General features: G+C 44.8%; 1 protein-coding gene across 10 annotated transcripts in view; it reads right to left on the reverse strand.

The window, feature by feature from the left end:
• The window catches only part of PIAS2 (protein inhibitor of activated STAT 2), a 36,901-nt gene extending 17,208 nt beyond the window's left edge, over positions 1 to 19,693 (reverse strand). For 9 of the 10 annotated variants that reach the window (XR_008447751.1, XR_008447749.1, XR_008447750.1 and 6 more), the window contains exons 1-5: positions 19,496 to 19,693; positions 4,535 to 5,009; positions 2,187 to 2,271; positions 1,527 to 1,577; positions 1,312 to 1,402 (exon numbers count right to left, since the gene is read on the reverse strand). Coding sequence is in view for 4 of the 10 variants with exons in the window: in XM_054054209.1 (XP_053910184.1) it covers positions 1,312 to 1,402; positions 1,527 to 1,577; positions 2,187 to 2,271; positions 4,535 to 5,009; positions 19,496 to 19,678 (885 nt within the window). In the remaining 6 variants the exon portion in view is untranslated. Of the gene's footprint in view, positions 1 to 1,311; positions 1,403 to 1,526; positions 1,578 to 2,186; positions 2,272 to 4,534; positions 5,010 to 15,496; positions 15,612 to 19,495 lie in introns of those variants that run through there. The other variant, XM_054054210.1, reaches the window with a different exon arrangement.
• Between the last annotated feature and the right edge of the window lie 2,436 nt (positions 19,694 to 22,129).

The following is a 22,129-nucleotide window of genomic DNA, read 5'->3' on the forward strand; positions in this document are numbered from 1 at the left end:
AGAATCATTTCAGGACGCAGAGAAGAACTTACAGGGTTTAGATCTAAAGCAAAGCTGGAGTCCAAGATTACAAAACATTTTTGCTATGATTGTGACAGATGTTGCACACAAAATGGACAGTGTAGCACAGCTTAGTGGGATGTAAACTGTACTAACAAGACTGAGAACCAGCAGACACAGATGAGGATAAGGTCAGATCTGATACATTTTCTTGGACTGCTTGAAGAAAGTAAAACCTGCAGAAGAAAGGAGAAAATCCTGGAAGTTCGTCACAGAACAGATCTGGCATTCACAGAAAATATTGGTCAGAAAACTTATGAGAGAAACCTCTTAAACACTGAAGATAGGTAAAGGAACAACGACCCAGTTGTTACAGAAGTAGGGGGAAGAGCAGCGAGGGAGTCTTGTTTAAGTGGAGCACAGGCAGAAAAGCAGTCATGGTCACATATGGCAGGACAGAGGGCACAGGACAACACATCTGACACAAAGAAGGTGACAAATGCTGAAAAAGAGGTTTCACATCTCTCCTCACACAGCATTTTTCCAAATCCACTGCTGAAAAACACCCCTCTGTACTACTTTTTCCATCTTCTGTAGCTTGCAGAACTATTAGAGAACAGGCTGAGCAGGATTTTATCCCTGTTCTATTGTACGGTGACACCTGTTCCAGAGATTTTTCAGAACTAGAGTGCTTTCCAATTTCTGTGTACATTCAAGCCTTGAGGTGACCCTGCCTATGGATTAACTTTTGCAACACCAGATACCACTGAAGTCTGTGACTGCCGACACTATTCCGTTCCAGTATCAGCTAATGCTAGGAACCCTAAAACATGGCCATTCTTCACCCTGCAATGCAATTCAGACAGATGCAGAGCAGCACACAAACACATACACAAAAAAGTGACACCATTCCCTTGTAACAAGAAGGAACTGAAGCCAATCACAAATACAGATAGCCCAAACAGTGAGGGTTACTACCAATCACGTCAAATAAACTCACTCTGAGGATCTACGAGGATGATATCCCCCACAGATACTGGTTTGGTTTGACATATTGCTTTACCTGCAACAGATGAGGTTTGCTATAGGTGGCTAAATCACAATTAATCCATGCACTGGCTAAAACATGATTAATAGTAGTAACAGGTCTCTCACACAGCAAGCATACAAACCATGTGCCTCACATTCGTAGCTGGAGAAATCCAAGTGATAATAATAAACAGTTTGATCATTTTAGCATGGTAACATTACAGAAAAACCCCACATGGCACAAGCCACAGAGAAGCCATAAATACACACAAACAAGCTTACCGGCAATGGAAACAGCTTCCCATTTACTTTAATGCACAGACTATTGGGGTAATTATCTTCTTGAGGGCAGCTTGTCTCTGCTAGGCACAATCTATATCCCAAAAAAAGAGAGTGTCATTTTCAAGTGTCACCATATTCATTATGTCCCCACAAACACTCAGACTGATGTTACATTACTCAACTTAGCAGTTAAGAGAACACTGTGAAACAGATACCTTAGCTGCACTTGGACTGTGTAATCTCTCCTTCCCCCCGGCAAGAAGTCCCTGTGACAAAGAGATGGAAGAGAGAAGTCAGACAGACTCATATTCCAGTCACATGTAGAAAGAACTGCTCCAACATCACTACACTCTGCTCTTATTTTTCTTTTATTGAGCTATGAACACATCTTAAGAGCAACTCTGTTTTCATCTACTGCAAGTTAAGCAGGAGTTTAGGATCAGCTATAAACCCTTGACACAGGATGCAACAACAAAGTATGATGTTGCCAGAGACGAAAAAGCCCTGTGAATTCTCTTGTCTTATACCACAAGTCTTGCAACAACACGAACCCCGAGACAAAAGATAAAAGCAGCCTTCCATTCCTGCAGCCAGGAAACATGCAGGGAAGAAAACCTTACCACAGCTCTAAATAGTCAGGATTATTTGGAACTGAGTAATTGTTAACTTTTTGGTGGCACAGGATTTACCCCAATTGCACATTATTTCTGTGTTCCTGAAGAAAACAGAACAGATAAATCCAGCGGGGCTTTGCTGAGTATTATTCCTCTGCATCTGAAGGCTTGTACGATGTGTAAAATGAACAAAAAAAAAAATCACATTTTCTCCTGAAATTCTGCAAAAGTATATATATTACGACAGACTCTTAGTCTTACCTGGAAATACAGATTTCTCTGACCTGCTGAGGTGTTAAAGCAAAGATAAAAAACTTCTCTTGGAACCTGTGAATACTGCTGTGTACTAGGAAAAAAAAAAGACAAAGAAGAGTTTTAACCACAGTGCTTGAAGTCACTGATCAAAACAGGATCTGCAATTGAGTGTTTCCTGGTACAAGGCACAAGTCAGCTAATATAATCAAATTGTTGTTGAACTGCACGTAACTGTCAACAGGAAAGCAACGGAACAAATCATTCATTCAGCTATATTCAGATGGCTTAATATCATTTAACACTTGAGTACTAAAGAAGCTTGGCAAGGCGTGTTATAATCCCTCCTCCCAAGGGAGAAAGGTTCAAACACACACAATAAAATACAACACCGGATACCCAACAAAGACAGCACCACAGACAAGATGTTTACAACTATTTTAAGGTACTACAAGAAGAGAATGTGCACTAGAAGTTATTAATGGACAGCTGGGAAGTCACTCAATTCAAAACCAGCTAAAGGTAACTAAGCCATTGGGAAGGAAGGGAGGGAGGGAGCACAACCCATAACGCCAGAGAAGCCAGCCAGACTTTACACCTGGAAATTATCCCTCACTAAAATTCAGGAAAAAAATGAAAAAACACCCCAAATAACTTTCATACCAGATTCCTAGCTGTCTGACTGATGGGGAACAGTAGTATTTTAGTATTAAAAGTTCATAGTATGTACATGTTCCTTCTCTGCTGTCTTGATACTTCATAAGTTAGAAATCTTGACCTGAAGTGAAGGTAGATTGGACTTGTCTGACAGTTTGGAGTAACCAGGAAGGAGGATAAATACAAAAATTGCACAACTACACCAGGTAAATCTGGAAGAGCTAGGCTATTGAGCACACTGCATCATCCAGAGAAGGCTATCTGTGTGCCTAGAATGCACACACACAGAGACAAACTTGAAACAGAACCAAGATGGAGCAGACACGCATACACCAATTTCCTTAAACAATGCAAAACTGCATTATGCGTACATGTGTGCACGCACGAACATGCACCACAGACAGCATTTTATACTTTGAAATAATACTTAGGCATGTGTTCAAAATATGATGGAAGTACTGTGCTACTGAATTGAGTGTGGGTTAAAACTAAACCCCACACCTACACTCGCTCTTGTGTTCTCGTATTAGCACAAAGGAATATCTACACTCGTCCCTTTAAAAGGGTCACAGTGAAGTTGACCATACTCCTCACTCGAACCTCTCTCTTCTCCAATCCTTAATTCTCAAACACAAAAAAATTGTTTGTTCCATGTCCCAATTGCCTGAGCCTACTAACTGGGACTATAAGCTAGCTACACTGATCTAGATATACTAAATAACATTTCCAAGTTTCCTCATGGATCTGCGCTAGAGTGATTTTTAGCCAGTGCTCATGTACCTCTAACATCAGAGGGGCCCATTATTTGTATATCAAGTCACACCTCACACCTCATTTCCTCACTCCTCACACATTTCCAGGTTCCAGTTTGGCTGATGCCACCTTCAGGCACTGTGCTCTGGAAAAAGTTTGAGGGCAAGCAAGTATTCTGTTTAACTATTCCTGACCCCCTCAACCACGTCCTGAGAGAACTCAAATGTTACAGGACTAGACTGAACCTTGCTCTTGTGAAAACTGGGCAACACCCAAAGAGCCTACAATCTTCCAGAGAAAGAGAAATTTACCTGCACCTCTAGCATGGTGACAGCCCTAAGGAAGGATTCTCCTTACAGAAAAAAGGATCACTTTCCTCAGGATCACTGAGGAAAACAGCTGCTAGGGAATATTCTAGCACATCATTGCCACCTCTAGGTATCACTGACCAGAAATCAAAAGGTGGCTACACAGCAGGACAGTAGCGCAGAGCACAGGCCTTTCAGTACAGAATATGGGTTTTTCAGAAAGATGGGGACAGACTTTTTAGCAAGGCCTGTTGGGACAGAACAAGGGCTGATAGTTGTAAACTAAAAGTGGGACGATTCAGGCTAGATAGAAGGAAGAAATTTTTTTATACTGAGAGTGGTGAGGCACTGGCACACGTTGTGCAGAGGGGCAGTGGATGCCCCATCCTTGGAAACATTCCTGGTCAGGCTGGATGGGCTCTGAGCAACCTAATCCAACTCGATACCCGGGATTGGACAAGATGGCCTTTAAAGGTCCTTTCCAACCCAAGCCATTCTGGTTTTATATCTTTAATAAGAAGGAGAGGGACTTTTCACTCTTCCCCAGCTGCAAAAAGCAATTTAAGTCTGAACTTTGTACTGTCACAGGCAACATTTATTTAATGAAGTGAGCAACCTGCAGAGCTATTATAAACTTACCTAGACTTGTAGGTTTTATGAGCACATCGAGCACGTCATAAAAAGGTAGGCTTTTCAGCTGAACATCAGGATGAACTGGTGGAATCGGAGGGGACAGCTGCTGCATCTCAAAGTGAGACTTACTGTTTTGGAGGAGCACAGAACTGACAGGTGAGGAAGAAGACTGAGGCGTGACTGAACTGGAAGGGTGCGGGTGAACGCTAGCACCTGCCAAGTCAGGCTCAACAGAAGAAGGACTACTGTCTAAATTGAAAACCGCAGGTTTTATAGCTGATAAGTCTGAAAGTCCTTCCATGACCCTTGGGTACCGACACCTGTAGAGCTCTCTGATCTTCATCTGAACTGCTGGGCTGCAGCCACTCTTCAGTAAGTGCAGTGCCCTCATCAGAAGGTCATGTTTCCGCCCACTTTTATTACGTCCAGCAAACCCCAGCAACACTTGTAGTTCAGAAACACGAAAACTTGATACCATATTCTAGAAAGAAAAAAGAGATAAGCACTGGTTAACCAACATAATACAAGCAGGCCTTTGAGGGGTACGGTGAAGAACCTGAGCTTCCATCATTTTCCTTTTACACCTGTCACATCAGGTACCACCCATACCCTTTCACAAGGCAAGAGCGGTTCGGTTAAAGCAAAGAAACAAGGTGTGCAAGATGAAGGATGTTTGGTTGTGTTATTGATTTCCAAGACTTGTTTTCACACTGAAACAACAAAATCTTAATGCAAGCCAGGCGATATCTTCAGTTCACAGGTAGAAGCACAAGCTTTACCACAAAACCTGTCTCACTTCCTGAAACAAAAAAGTCAGATTAATCTGTATTATCACCTCTCTTCCATAAAATAAGCAACGAAGTTCTTCATACTTTATTCTAAAATATCCTTTATTTTGTGTAGCATGTTAAACACAGGCACAAACAGGGAGACACACCAGGATTCACTCTTCAAAGGATGGCACAGCAAGGTGGACACTTAAAAAGCCACATTATATCACACTAGCAAACTGTTAACAAACATAACCGATTCTTCCAGAGCATCACAGAAAACTTCCCATCCTTTTTCCTATGGCATTCTGGTAACATGGGAATCTGGTACCATTACTCACTGAAAATAATATTATTTATCTGGCTATCAGTCAGCTGTGGAAGGCTGAGGATTGAACTACAAAGTGCACAAACAGAAAGGTTTGCCACACATAGTGAGGATCATTACTATACTATTACCCTTTACTACAAGGGAGTAATTTAGCACAGGCACATCATCTCACGTTTTCCTGAGCGAGCTCTCTTTTCAGAGAGGTATATAGTTGTCCAAAATTCTTTTATGTAAGTTACTTCCTATTTCTGGGGGATTCTTCCAGTGTAAAAAGGAGGTTAAGTTTTAAACACGAAAGAACGTCTGACTTCAGTCTGTGTTGCCATACCATATCAATTCTGGACTCAAGGACGGGCAAATGAAGGCTCTAACAGAAGGTATTTTTAAGAACACTTCAAAGGTACATTGTTGACTTTTGAACAGTCATCCAATTTACATATTTAAAGCTTGATTTTGGAAGGCATACAGCCCAAAAGGCAATGCTGGGTGCTTACCTGCCTCAGTCCCTACTAAGCAGTTACAGCAGTTCCCACACATGCTGACACGGATCTGACCACAGATGAAGTTTTAACACAACTCTGCTACAACCACACAAGCAGCCACCAAAAAAAGGGGTGAACTCCCCGAGACACCCAGCTGCTTGCTCCCTATTCTTTCCTTGAGGCAGAGAGAAATATTCTTATGATAAGACAGATTGGAGAACTGATACGGATGAAAACACGACCTGTACCAGAACAAGACAGCAGGAGCAAGCAACCAGGACCTACCTTTTCCAGAGCAACATTATTTGTGCCTATCAAAACAACCACCCAAAATACAGTGGCAGGGCTCTCAGCAGGCATACCCCTTCCTCGTAGTTAAGGTGACACGGATATCCTATTTCAGCTGCTGAATTTCAACATTTCCAGGCAGCCAATGTGGCTGACGATGCTTCTATGAAGCTAGCCTAGTAGCCTTCAAACTGGTATTTCCCAAACACCCCATCCGTAAATGCAGAAGGGATGCAACTGCCAGTGAAAGCAGTGCTACATCAGGTGCTGAGTGGCACCTGAAGCAGGCACCAGCTGCAGATCTCACCCTTTTTTCATCCCAGTAACATCTTTCAACAGTAAAACAATCCAAGAAAAGAGGAGATGGAGGCAGAACCTCATCCAGTTCACAAGCTGCTGGAGTAGGTTAAGTTTCTGCCTGTCCTACCCTTGCTACGTTTTCTTAGTCTCACAGTCAAACTGTGTAAAAGCGTTTCAGCATTTATAAAAAATAGCTTGCAGTACTATAACATCTTCAAAGTCAAGCCACATAAAAGAAATCGTGTTAATTGTGAGAGATAATATGGATATTCAAGAATTTACTGAGAACTCCACATTGCATGCTTCCATAAATAGCTGCACAAGCTTGATAGCAACGTCAGCTCCTTTATTCAGATGCAGGCTGTAAGGATGGTTCTGGATTCCATCATCAGAATGCAAATGAGTAAAATAATCCTCTATGCTGAGATTAAGGAAACAGCATGTATTGCAAAACACTGTCTCTTACCCTGCCCGCTGCCTTCTCTGCATTCCTGCAAGTTAATCAAGGTGAAATATGCAGCCAATCATGCCATGAAACAGCTAACGTTTTATGTGGAAATTCCACAAACCAGCGTTCTATTACAAGATGGATTTCATTTATTAAAAGACAGAGGCTGGCTTCAATACCACAGTCAGCAAGACCTTAAATTGACACCTCCATTAAAAATGCTTAGGACTATAAAACACCACCAAGTTCCATCCATCAACACAAAAATCTCACATACAACTTGAAAGAAGCCTTGCAAAAGTGAGTTTTACTGGCCATAATTAAACAATGGCTTTTGCAACATTTTTCCCCTAAAGCTGACTCCTTATTCCCTTTAAGGCAACAACAGCCATAAGCATGGAAACAGGCCTAGTCTGAACTACACATTTTAGCTTATTAGTCCATTTACAGATGTATCAATAAGTGGACACTCATTATAATCAGCGAGGTTTTATGGAAGCATAAAATATGCTTAGGAGCATTTATAATCATGGTGCAAGACAGATTTTGCTTCTAACAAACCCTATCAAGTTATTTTCTTTTCGGATTCCAGCAATATTGCAGAAGACTGCAGCCTAGCTATTAACATGCTTCTCACATCACTGAATTAAGATCAGACATTCAAGTTGTGTCATGTAAATGCCATCAATTTTCTCTTACGAGAAGTTCTTTACAGCTGCACAGCCCAATAAAAAGCTTTTTTAACACAGAAGACCAAAGCCATTTTATTTTTAATGTTTCTCCATGAACACAAAGAGCAGTTTGACAGAACTTTAAGGAGGGAAATCAGAGTGGATAATTCAAGTACTTTTATATTCCAGAAACAGTTTTTCCCCTGAAATTTGTACTTGAAGGTCATAAGAACTTTCACGGGGCTTTTTTGTTTCTTATCATTAAACTATAGCAACCATGATTCATAAGCAGAAACACTGCGTTAAGTCGTAGGTGTATTTGGAATGGCATTCATTTCACAGGCATGATGATGTTAGGGAGTCCAGGAAATGCTGACACACTGCTGAAATTAAGGGCAAGCATGTTTCAGAGCAAAATCAGGGATCGAACCTATCTCTCAAACAAGAGGTATGCAATCCTCCACACTCCCTATACCAAAGCTACCTGAAATTTTAACAACCACTGTACTTACATGTAGGAATGAAAGGTAACCAAGAAGGCCTGTTAAATTCTTGGCATGTGTCTACAAGCACCAACAACTGCAGCTTCTAGTCCACAGCTGCTCAAGTAGCGAACCCTTCACTCAAACGCACAGCAGCAATCCAAGTTGACTCAAAAGTTCTGGTCAGTCTCCACCTGAGAGTTCTGCTTCATTCCCATTGGCTTCTGAAGAGTGTGAAGACTATACAGGGAAGGGACAAAACCCACAAATCCTCACTCCTGAATTTCAGCCCTTTCCTGGACACTCAGAGAAGCACATTCATGACATCTTTTGCAATAAATCTACAGGCATGCTGATTTACAGCAGGCTGGAAGCATGTAATATCGGTAGGAAAGCACAACTGTTGTCTTGAGATGGCTGAAGACCTCTACGCTGACCCTAAATCCAAGTGTATTCGGGAAACTGATGTAATTACAGGTAAAAAACTGCAGGTCCTGGGAAAAGAATGACAATGTCACCAGCTAAATCTGTATAAGCTGTAGCACAGTAAGAGCTGCTCTGAACAACACAACAGTTGGCACAAACAGCATGACCATCAGGTCCTCAGTATCACAGGGATTTCTCTTTGGACTAACTCTAATTCCTAAATTAGGCCTTAGTCTTCAAAGCTGCAGGCACATAAGGTCTGAATGAAAACCTTAAATCAAATTGTTAAGCTCCTTTCACACAAGACTCTCAAAACAAAGCTTGACCAGTTTCACTGCAGCCTCATTTTTTAAGTACCACCATCACCACTGTATGTCAGCATCGTTATGAACTGTTAACTATTCTAGACACAACAAACTTTTAAGGTGCCACAACCAGCCTCGCTGGTCTGAAAAAGTGACTGCATACAAGAATAGGGAAATTTTTACCGATACAAGATAACAGCATTTTATCAGAGGTTCTTATTTAACACACACAGTGTAAACTGCAGTCTAAAGATGCCTACATCACCAAAAGAAACTTGCAAACACCATAAAAATCATAGAATGGTTTGGGTTGGAAGGGACACAAAAAATCATCCAGTTCCAGCCCCCTGCTATGGGCAGAGACATCTCCCACTGGATCAGGCTGACCGAAGCCCCAATCCAACCTGACCTTGAACACCTCCAGAGATGGGTGCTTCACAGAAAAACTTTTCTTCCCAATATTTCATCTCAATCTCCCTTCTTTCAACTTAAAACCATTACCCATTGTCCTCTCCCTGCACTCCCTGACCAAGAGGCCTTCCCCAGCTTTCCTGGAGCCCCTTTCAGCACTACTGGAAGCTGCTCTAAGGTCTCCCTGGAACCTTCTCTTCTCCAGGCTGAAAAACCCCAACTCTCCCAGCCTGTCCTTGTATGAGAGGCGCTCCAGACCTCGTATCATCTTTGTGGCCTCCTCTGGACTCTGGATTCTGTCCATCATTTTAAGTTTACCCAAGATCACAACGCAGAACTTGATTTCTAGGCCAAAGCACTACACCCTAAATGGCTGGTACATACAACATAACATTATTAATACAGCTGAAATAAAACAGAGTACAAAAGAATGTATGACATTAAGCTTGAAAAGGACATGTGAAAAAAGCTCTCAAGTGTTTTGTCCTTCACTAAGGATTTAGCATAAAGTGCTGCTTCACCTGGCAAAGAGGTAAATGCTGTCCATCCAGCTTTGTTTGGAAACAAGGCAAGGACAGTGGACAGACAGAGTATCACAAATGAAAGATCCAACACATAAAAGAATAAGACTTCAATCGCTGCATTTGAATATGGTCCCCAAATCACATTGCTCTTCATGTTTGAATTGCATGGCTTCAGTACTGGATGCACAAGAACAAAAACTAAGAGTGGGACTTAACTTCTAGCATTCACAAACACAGACACCCCAGTAAATTTCGTGTCACATCTCTCTCTGCATAGGACACATGTGCATACTTCCTTCTCTTCTCACTGAAGAGTTTTCATCAACAGACACGAAACTGATCACTTAGCGTCATACAAATTATTTTTGGCACAGGCACATTCATTTGCCTATAAAGAGCCTTTGTTTTCCATAAAAATCAAGCTGACACATTACTCTAAAACTCGATTAAATACAAAATCACGAGACTGAAGTTGTTATCTTCTAAACTAGGGACCTGCAGTGTTTCAAGGACAGCTTGCACTTTGCATGATTTGCTTCCAAATTAGAGTCAGGATGCCAGCAGAAACTTAGGGGACCCAAGGGATCCTCTCACTGTAAGTAATAATATATAACAAATACCCTTGTTTGCAGTATTTTGCTGGGATGCAAACTGAAGCTTCAAGCCAAATCTTAGTGAGTTCAGAATTTGTTGGGAGCTGGAATCCTTCTCACAGGTGGTTCTCAGAAGGAGCTGTAGTTCTCCACTCCTGGGCCAATTCTGTTCAATAACGTGTCCACATACCATCTCTAGCCTCTACACCAGACCACAGACTTCTGTTCCACCTCCATCTACACCTGTGTAATCCTTTCGACACTCACTGGGCTGCTTGTGAGCGAGGATTATTGATAAGGGTACAAGCCATGTTTAAAAAACATCTGTGAACAGCAGGCATGAGAGTTTCATCTCAAAATAGAAGACATAAGAGTTGCTCTCACCACATCTCCTCAGCAACTCCCTAATACTCCAGAAAACCTCGGAAACTACAGAATTGGAAAAACACTACTAATTCAGGGTTAATCTGAAGGTCTGGAACAGCAACTCTTACACTGGATGTTTCCACCAATACCCTGAAATGCAGTAGCTGTGCTTACAGCTACTTCTGAATCCTTTAACAACACTGAAGATTTCCTAAAGACACAACATGACAGCAGGTTCCGTTGAATCCCCATGTTCTCTTCCACTACAGCCTATCAGTTATCACCCTGCAGTCACAGCTCCCCAGAACCCTCACTCTGAAGATCCAGAAGGGATGGCACTAACGAATATTAAAATGATCCTTTCCCTGAGAATAGAGAAACGCTGCCCCTGCATGCTTCCCTCTAAAAAACAGGATTTAGGAGGAACCTCTGACCTCCTGCCTTTAATCACTCCTTAACGACTTATTAAAATAAATTCAAACTCTCCAAACTGCCCCAGTGGCCTTTCATAAGGCCAGCACAGATCACCTTCTACAGGAAATTGCAATCAACAAGAGCAGCAAACGATCCTGCCATAAAAACCATCTCGTACATTAATGTATAAAACAGCAGTTTAAGATCACTCCATGGGTCAGTTCATAAACGTACTGAAGGTGAAGCGAAGTATCCTTCTTTGGCCAAAAGCAGGAAGAATCAGTTGTCTGAAAGAAAACTTGAAGCTGCGAACCAAGAACCTGGTGTTCAAGCAGGCACATGCAAAGGCATCCTCATAGAGGCGGTAAAGGAGAGGCCTCATAGAGGCATAAAGGCAGTCTACGGTATTCTCTTCCAAAAATTATCTAGAGCTTTTCCAAAACGGACTATGAGTTATTGTCAGCTGGATGATGAACAGATATTCAGAGAAGCTCCAGGCTAACAGACACATTTTGCAGGCGCTCCCGTTTACAAAAAATAAACCTAATAGAAACTTCAAAAAACATTTCATAGAACCATAGAGTGGTTTGGGCTGGAGGGGCCCTTGAAGCCCAGCCAGGGACACCTCCCACTGGATCAGGTTGCTCAGAGCCCCATCCAACCAGGCCTTGAACACCTCCAGGGATGGAGCATCCACAACTTCTCTGGGCAACCTGGGCCAGGGCCTTACCACCCTCAGAGGAAAGCATTTCTTCCTAAGATCTCATCTCACTCTCCCCTCTTTCACCTTAAAACTGTTGCCCCTGGTCCTTTCCCTGCACTCCCTGATAAAAAGCCCCTCCCCAGCTTTCCTGGAGCCCCTTTCAGCACTGGAAGCTGCTCTACATTCTCCCTGGAGCCTTCTCTTTTCCAGGCTGAACAACCCCAACTCTCTCAGCCTGTCTTCTTCTTATTGAGACTAGTTTGTTTCTTTAACTACTGATACCTATTATTTTTCACAATGAAAGGGTAGTCCCATAGCTGGCCTGAAACCCAGTTCCCTTCCCCACCACCTCCCACTTTCCTGTGTTACTTTTGGCAAGCAATTCAGGTGCATATATAATTTCAAAGGTATTTAGATGCCCAATTCCCAGACAGAGTCAATCAATACTTATGCATATATAGATAAGTGATTACAGCAGCACTGGAAAATGCAGATCACATTGCTGGCTCAAGCCTGGAGGCATGGAGGTGCACAAAGAAGAATTCTCTGCTACGAAGTTGACATTGTGGGTTTAGCCACACGCATGGCTACACCCTGTGAGAGACTTCGCAAAGAGGGCTAAAAATGAGTCGGACACCGAGAAAACACGGTCATACAAACAAGTTTCAAGAAGACATCCATTTAAGACAACTTAGGAAAAAACAAGCTAACCCTTCTTAAATCTAAGTCTGAAACAGAGTGCTGTCGTCCTCAAATAAAGAGACTCAGTTCTTTCCATGACATTTTTATAAGCGAGCTCCTCAGCTACACTGCAGCCACTTCAAACCAAGCAGTGTTAGTGCTGGAAGAAGCCTTGGTGTAGGAAATTCCCTGGCAATCGCAGTGTATTTCCTACTGTTGCTCAGCCCACAGCCAGCTCAGCCACGAGACCTTCCTTCACATTGAAGCCAAACTCACAGTGGTTCCTAACTCACCACGTTTCCTATTTAAATGGCTTTTATTCCTTCTGTAGGGAAGCCTTTTATGCCTTCTGTAGGTGTGCATGCAGTATTCCCTCAGCAGCACTTCTGCAGGTGTGGATGCTGCAGAAGGTTCTCCTTCCAAAGATACTCAAGAAACATAAGGAAAAAGCATGAACAACGCAGCCAGCTCTTTGTGTACACACCTTGAGATAAGAAAGGTCACCCCTGCACCCAAAAAATCTGTTACAACAAAGTCCCTGAGTGCAACAGAAAAGGCATCTAACTCAGGGCCTGAAGGAATACCAGGATTCAAAACCTCACGGCACAGTTAGTGCCATTAGGAAGGCATTTGGGATCATGGAATGGACTGGGTCAGAAAGAAGCTTGAAGCTCATCCATTTCCATCCCTCCTGTGACGGGGATTATGGTTAGGAAAGCATTTTGGATCACAGAATGGTTTGGGTTGGAAGGGACCTTAAAAGCTCATCCACTGGGTAGCTGTCAGGATCCGAGGCACACAGAATAAGTTGTATTTGTCTTCAAAGTAAAACAGTTCTATGGAATGCTGAGAACGAGTATCTTTTATTCTTAATTTTTATTCTTGTGTCTACAACATATCACAGCTAATAATGCAAATGCTTTCTCTAAGGTGCTTTGCTAAAATTATTCCCGACATCTAATTCTCCTGGTTTTACTAAAAATGTATTGTTTTAAAATTAGTTCCACCTTCCCAAGGTATCCAACAGGGGTAGAAACTAGATAAAATTATCAAGAGCGATCAAGCCCCATCCCTGGAGGTGTTCAAGGCCAGGTTGGATGGGGCTTTGAGAAAACTGATCCAGTGGAAGTATCCCCGCCCATGGCAGGGGGCTTGGATCTGGACAGGCTCTTAAGGTCCCTTCCATCCCAAACCATTCTATGATCCAAAATGTTTTCCTAACCATCAGCCCCAGGGCAAAGGGATGGAACTGGATGGGCTTCAAGCTTCCTTATGACCCAAATCATTCCATGATCCAAATGCCTTCATTAACATGATCTCTGTGGTAGGTGAGGTGGAACTGGATGGGTTTTAAGGTCCCCTCCAATCCAAACCATGACATGATCCAAATGCCTTTCTGACTGTGATGCCCATGGCAGGTGGGGTGGAACTGGATGGGTTTTAAGCTCCTTTCCAACCCAAACCACTCTGTGATCCAAAATGCTTTCCTAACTATGATTCCCAAGACATGGGGGTGGGGGAGGGGAGAAAGTGTGTGGATATGGATGGGCTTTAAGGTCCTTTCCAATCCAAACCATTCCATGATCCAAAATACCTTTCTGACCGTAACCTCCATGGCAGGGGGGTTGTGACAGGATAAGCTTTGAACCCTTCAAACCCAAACCAATCTGTGAAGCAAAATGCTTTCCTAACCATGATCCCTGTGGCAAAGGTGGGCGGAACTGGATGGGTTTTGTGAGGTCCCTTCCAATCCAAATCATGACATGATCCAAACGCCTTTCTGACTGTGATCTCTGTGGCAGGCAGGGTGGATATGGATGGGTTTTAAGGTCCTTTCCAATCCAAACCATTCCAACAGCCAAAATACTTTCCTGACCATGACCTCTGTGGCACAGGGGCTGGAACTGGATGGGCTTTAAGCACCCTTCAAACTCAAACCAATCCATGAAGCAAAATGCTTTCCTAACCATGATCTCTGTTGGAAAGGTGGGTGGAACTGGATGGGCTTCAAGCTTCCTTCCAAACGAAACCACGGCCCAAAACACCTTCCTGACCACCCAAATCACGCCGTGCGGTTGTGAACCCTGATATTCCCTTTTCACACCTGCTTTGCCCTGGCTTGGACGCCTTTTTTACTGCACTTGGGGACTTTATTGTCACATTTCTGGGTGCGGAGCTGACCTTTCCCACCCTAAACTGCATGCACAAAGGATCTGCCTGCATTGATTACTGCTTTTTTTTTTTCCTCTTCACGTTTCCACAATTCCTTCCTGCTTTTTTCCCCTTCGTTTCCACGATTCCTTCCTGCTTTTTCCCTCCCATTTCCACGATTCCTTCCTGCTTTTTTCCCCCCTGGTTTCCACGATTCCTTCCTGCTTTTTTCCGTTTCCATGATTCCTTCCTGCCTTTCCCCCCTCGTTTCCACGATTCCTTCCTGCTTCTTCCCCCTCGTTTCCACGATTCCTTCCTGCTTTTTTCCCCTCGTTTCCACGGTTCCTTCCTGCTTTTTTCCCCCCCATTTCCACGATCCTGCGATTACATTCAGCGTTTTCCCAGGCGCCGCGGAGCCCCCACCCACCCGGGACTGAGAGAAACCATAATTTTCCTCCCTTTTTCCCTCACCCTTTTCCCGGTACCGGTTGCAGCATCATCATCACCCCCACACACACGGTGTGGGTGGAGGGATGGGGGAGGAAGGGGGGAGCTTAGGGGGTGTTAAGGGGCTCCCCCGCCACCCCCGCCTCTCCCTCCTCCTCCTCGCCCTCCTGCTCACCCGCAGCTCCTCGAAATCCGCCATTTTCTCACGCGGTGCCCCCGCCGTCCCCGGGCGCCGCCGCCACCATCGTGCGCCCCGCGCGTGACGGGAAGGGGGGAAGGGGCGTGGCCTTGGCGCGGAGGGAGGGGGGAGAGGCAGGGGCGTGGCCTTGGCGCAGCGGGAGGGGGCGAGTCGGGGGCGTGGCCTTGGCGCGGAGGGAGGGGAAAGCGAGGGGGCGTGGCCTCGGCGCGGAGGGAGGGGGGAGAGGCGGGGGCGTTGCCTTGGCGCGGCGGGAGGGGAAAGCGGGGGGCGTGGCCTCAGCTCAGAGGGAGGGGGAGAGGAGGGGGCGTGGCCTTGGCGCGGCGGGAGGGGAAAGTGAGGGGGCGTGGCCTCGGCGCAGCGGGAGGGGAGAGGCGAGGGGGCGTGACCTCGGGCCCAGTGGCGCGGGAAAATGGGGGGGAGGAAGGGGGGGCAAATGGGAGGAGCTAGGCAATGGGAATAAGGGAAAGAGGGGGCCACCGGGGTGAAAAAAGAGGAAAAGGAGAGGGGGAAGCAAAGGGGAGTCCAAAGAGAAAAAGTGGGGGTTAAAGGGAGGAGAGAAGGGAAAATGGGGGTGGGCAAAGGGGGGACCCAGGGGAAAAAAAACGGGGAGGGAGGGAACCAAGGGAATAGAGGGGGGGAAAAGGGGGGAACCCAGGGAAAAAAGTGTGGGGAGGGAGGACAAGGAGGGAGAAGAGGGAAAATGAAGCCTAAAGGAGGGACCCAGGGAAAAGAGAGAGGGGGGCAAAAGGGGGGGAATCAAGGGAAAAAGGCGGGGACCAAGACAAAAAAAAAAGAGCGGTGGAAAGGGAAAAAAGAGAGAGGGGGCCAAAAGAGGGGACCCAGGGGATAAAAGGGGAGAGGGGCAAAAGAGGGGACCCAGGGAAAAAAATGGGGGGAGAAGGGGGTGGGGGGGGGACACCCAGGGGAAAAAAAAGAGGAGGGGAGAAAGGGGGAGACCCAGAGGATAAAACGATCGGAGAAAGGGGGGACCCAGGGGAAAAAAAAAGGGGGGGACCCAGGGGACAAAAGGGGGACCCAGGGGAAAAAAGAAGGGGAGGGCAGAAATGGAGGAAAAAGAGGAGGAACCAAGGGGGAAAAGAAACATGGGGGGAGGTGGGGGCAAAAGGGGGTACTAAGGGAAGAATAGACGGGGGAGAAGGGGGGACCCAGGGGAAATCATTTGGTGGTTTTTTTGAGTACACACAGACCAACCAGTACCAGCCCCTTCGCCTCAGGGATCATGGTGGGGCAGAAGAGCAATCTGGGCTGCTGCTCTCTGCCCTCCAGCATTAATGCTACCAAACAGAATGACTGTAGTCACAAATAATAAGGGATAAACACCAAATAATGGTGGGTTTCTTGATGGAAAGAGCAGAACGGGAAAGGCTGGACCGCACTGCAGCTCGACAGTTTTCTTAATTTACCCACCTAATCAACAACATTGTCATAATTTGTGTGGTAATAATGGTGTGGCACGATTTATTAATAAAAAATGAAGTGAAAATGTCACCAGCAACAAGCGTCAAAACAAGATAATAGGTTCCCTGCTGCAAGGCAGACACGGAGGCATTTACAGAAAAACAAACTCCAAGGCTCAGCTGAGAATATAATTTTCTAAATCAGCCAGAGATCATTATCCAGTCATAATAATTACCCAGGTACAATCACAGAATGGTTTGTGTTAGAAGGGACCATGAAGGCTCCATCCAGTTCCCGAGTGCAGGAACAGGGACATCTTCAGCTCAATCAGGTTGCTCAGAGCCCCATCCATCATCACTCTGGGCAACCTGTGCCGGTGTTTCACCACCCTCCACATAAAAGATTTCTTCCTAATATCTAGTCTAAACCTCTCCTCTTTCGGTTTAAAGCCATTCTCCTTTGTCCTGTGGCTAGAAGCCCTGCTAAAAAGTTTTTCTCCATCTTTATCGGTCCCTTTTAAGTATTGAAAGGCCACAATAAGGTCTCCTCAGAGCATTCTCCAGGCTGAAAAACTCCAACTCTCTCAGCTTCTTTTTGTAGGTGTTCCAGGCCTTTGATCATTTTTGTTGTCCTTCTCTGAACCCGCTTCAACATGTACAGCGTGCTCCATTTCAGTGGCAACTGGGCCCTTAAACCTCAAAAAAAATGACTTACTGAAATTAAAAAAAAAAAAATTAAAAAAAAAAGGCAAAGGCTGTGCAAAACCAACTCAAACTATGAGTTGGAGAGAGACATAGGGGGGAGGGCAAAAAACAGGTCCCAAAAGCAAAATACATTTGCCCATACTCACCAAAAGACAGCAGTTTGTGCCCAGTGGGCAGATTGAGGGAGGTAACTTGCTGTTTAAGATTTCAACATAAGGATTTGATTAATTTCAGACCTCTTTTGTTAGCTCAAACGAGGAACCCACAGCCGAATAAAGTGTGCTGTCTGCCACAGTGCTGTGCGAGTTCAGCCCCCGAGTCCATCAAACGCTTCCTTTTCCCTGCAGTTCAATACCAGATGAAAGAAGCAAGGCACAGGTTGGGATCTCTCAGATCACCTGTGTCGGGGCAATCCACAGTTTCAATACAGGATGGGAGATGATGTGATTGAGAGCAGCCCTGCAGAGAAGGACTTGGGGTGCTGATTGATAAGAAGCTTGACATGAACCAGCAATGTGCACTCACAGCCCAGAAACCAACCGTGTCCTGTGCTGCATCCAAAGCAGTGTGGCCAGCAGGGCGAGGAAGGGGATTCTGCCCCTCTGCTCCTCTCTTGTGAAACTCCACCCGGAGTCCCGTGTCCAGTTCTGGAATACTCAGTCTAGAGAAGGACATAGAACTATTGGAACAAGTCCAGGGGAGGCTACAAAAATGATCGGAGGGCTGGAGCACCCTGAGGTGCTGAGAGAGGCTGAGGCAGCTGGGGTTTTTCTGCCTGGAGTAGAGAAGTTTCAGAGGAGACCTCATAGCGACCTCCCAGTACCTGAAGGGGCTACAAGAAAGCTGGAGAGGGACTGTTCAGAAAGGCTTGTGGGGATAGGACTGGGGGGAATCGGTTTAAACTTGAGAGGGGCAGATTTAGACTAGATATGAGGAATTTCTTAACAATGAGAGTGGTGAGATGCTGGCACAGGTTTCCCAGGGAAGCTGTGGCTGCCCCATCCCTGGAGGTGTTCAAGGCCAGGTTGGATGGGCCATGGGCAGCCTGATCCAGTGGGAAGTGTCCCTGCCTATGGCAGGGGGCTTGAAACTGGATGATCTTTAAGGTCCCTTCCAACCCAAACTATTCCATGATTCTATGATCATCAAAACATCCTGGCACAGGCCAGACTAAAGCTGCCTCTCTCCATTCAGCTCACCTTCATGTGTTTCATCCTTCAAACACACCAGGAAACACATCAATGTCTAGACTCACACTAGAGCTGGGCATTTCTGTTCTCGTGTACACTCACCTCTCACATAATAGCTACATCTTTCAGCCCCAGGACTCACTGGGGTAAAACCACAAGCTATAATCTATTCACTCTAATGCCTCACATGCGTAAGATAGTAAGAGTTTACACATCAGCCTCTCCTAAAATTTGCTGAAGGAAAGAACTCATTAAGCGTTCTTCTTTTCATCATATATTGTTCCTTCCCAGCTTTCCCTTCCAACCTTCCTCCTATTCATCACTGAGGCCATATCCTTGGGAAAAACAAGTGCTCCCTAGTCCTGGTCCTCTTCAAGGTTTTCCTCACATCCCTGCTCCACAAAAACACAGGGCTTATCCTCTCCTGCTCCGTTATCTTATCTCCACACCAAGGTTTCTCTCGTCTCCTTGTCCTGCATTTCTCAGTAACTTCAGTCCATCCTTTCACTCTAGGTTTTTAGAGCCCCCTGTTTTTCCAGAACTCCTTGCACACACATCAGCTCCAGACTTCCCTTCCCCCAGTATAAGGCTGCCTGAGCAGCTTACCCAAGGTTTAAACATTTCCAACATTTCTCTTTCCACCAAACATTTAAGCAGCCTACCTTGAGAGTAAGAGATGCCTCCGGCACCTGCTGCTTCTTACACCTCCGAGTCTGATACCACTTCCTTCTCCTCCTCCTTCTCTGCAAACCACCTGCTGCTGTGGCTCCAGAAGCATTTCCAGAGCTCTCCCCTTCAGTTCTTTCAGATTTTGGAAATCTAAAGGCAGACCCAGCGCTAGACATAGGGAGAAGCAGGCAACCTGCCCTTTGTCAAAGCAAATACAGGGTACTCTCACCAGATGGGATACCACTGCAGCAGTGGGGTTTTATTCACCAAAGGGCTCTAATTATCATAAGAAGGGAGCCCATAGGTGCTTAGCATCTGACCCCCTAAATTGCGTCAGAAAACAACCAAATACAGCTTGCTTTCAGGAACCTGTGTGGTGCTACAGGAAAGCTGAGGAGGGACTTTTTTATCAGGGAGTGCAGGAATAGAACAAGTGGGAATGGTTTTGAGCTGGAAGAGGGAACATTTAGATAACTATGAGAAAAAAAATATTTTCCTGTGAGAGTGGTGAGGCACTGCCAGAGGTTTCCCAGGGCAGCTGTAGATGCCCCCCTCCCTGGAAGTGTTCAAGGCCAGGCTGGATGGGGCTTGGAGCAACCTGATTCATTGGGAGGTGTCCCTGCCCATGGCAGGGGTTTGGAAGTGGATGATCTTTAAAGTCGCTTCCAACCCAAACTATTCTGTGATTCCATGATTCAGCCTTCTCTGGTAAAGTGTCTGTGCACAGTTGTGTCTATGCACGCCCCGACTCTTCCCGAGGCTATGTTGCCTACTGAAATAGGGACATTTGACCACCTAAGTAAACTGTCCCTGCTTTGCCACAAACACAATGAAGACAGTAAAGAAACCAAACAAAACAAAACCCCAACCCATTCTACAGCTGCCCCTAGCATTGCATCAGTGATATTCCCTGGCATTATACCTCAACAAATTTCTGTGCTGCTTACAGGCAATGGAGTGTGAGTTACAGGCAGTGATAGGACAGAGGGGTAAGTGGGCTGAGAGGTAGATTTCTCTGTGTGATGCATTTAAAGAAAAGGACTTTATGAGGCCAGCCTGAGACTTCTCCAATCTCTTTTCTATGTCATAGCCATTTATTTTTTAATTTAGCACTAGACAAAGTGAGTGGCAGAAATGCAATGGAGTGGTGCTCAGTGGCCACACTCCTCTTGTGACAGGTCTAGAGCTGTCAAAGCACAGAGGCTCACAGCCCCTTTAATTGCCCTGCTGCCCATTAAAATCTGATTGCAATACAAAGTGTTCTGAGTTGGATGTTTACCCTATTTATTGGAAAGACATCATTCACATGGGTGCTTTGTACCTGTCCTTTCTGTGCAGGTAATTGACAAAGCTGATCCTGGATGGGATGTGATCATCTGCCTACTATGTTGAGACATACAGTGAAGTAACTTAAGTTATATCCAAATGCAGTGATGCCAGACTGATTCGGTACAGTAATACTTAGCAGAAAACATGCAAATTAGAAACCTAATTTATCCTTCTTTTTTTTTCATGTTCTTATCAGTTTTGATGGTGAAAAATTATTTTGTTTGCCTATCCTAACATAGCAGGGCGATACGCTTTTATTTTGGTTACAGGCACAGCAGGGAAATATTTCAGTGTTTGCTATAAAGTTGTTTACCTGACCATTATTGTTTTTATTAAGTGATATCTGTAGAATGCAAGGCCATGAAAACAAGTGCCCTAACAAGGCTTTTCTGTCAGCTGTTGAAGTGCTTGAGAACACCATGATCCTGCCAGCCAGCACTGTTCAGATGGGATTTCACAGTCCTGAACAGAGTCTCCCACACTACCAGCGTGCGTTTGCCTTCAAGGACAGCTTGGAAGATTTGTTCACAAACATATGGTGAAAATAACCTTCAAGTTTGTGTTCTAAGGGTTGAAGACTCTCTCTTTATCCATCAAAGCAGCCGCAAACCGCATACTAAGATACCACTACCCCTTTAAGAGACGTGTTAAGAAAAGTCTCACAGTTAAGCAAAGGCAAGAAGCCAGGCTACTCCCTCAACAGCAATGATATGCTCCTGGGAACTTAATTGGGATGGCTTGAATCATGTTTTCAACTATAGGAACTTCCCTTTCACAGCCATAAAACAGAAGTGCCCGATAATGAAAACTAAACACATTACCTACTGTACTACCACATGGAGGCCACAAAACTAAACGTGAAGTCTAGGAGCTGAGGACCTAAGTTGGATGCAGGAACATTAATCTCATCCACTTTGAAAAATTCGTGTTTTATGGGACAAATTTAATAGAAATTATATGTATTAAATTACATGCCTAACAGGACAAGGGTACGTTTGTAGAGTGAATACCTGAGCAGTTAACCCATGCTGGAGTCATGTTTTTGGTTAGGACATCGTTGAGATGGGACACAGGGAAAGAAGAGGTTTCCAATAAGAGTTTCCAATAAGAATTCCTTTGAGGTACTTGGCAAAGGAAGCTTGAGGGAACAGAAAGCCTGTGTTGGCATAGACTGGGTAGGGAAGGTGTAAGAAAGAGGCTGGGAAAACATTCCTGAGTTGGAACAGGGTTAGTCCAAAAGGATAAGGCCTTTAGACTATTGATGGTTATGCTGAGGAGACAGCATTTGGAGGATGGTT

This window comes from Cuculus canorus, chromosome Z (assembly GCF_017976375.1).
Source record: "Cuculus canorus isolate bCucCan1 chromosome Z, bCucCan1.pri, whole genome shotgun sequence".
Lineage (NCBI taxonomy): Eukaryota > Metazoa > Chordata > Aves > Cuculiformes > Cuculidae > Cuculus > Cuculus canorus.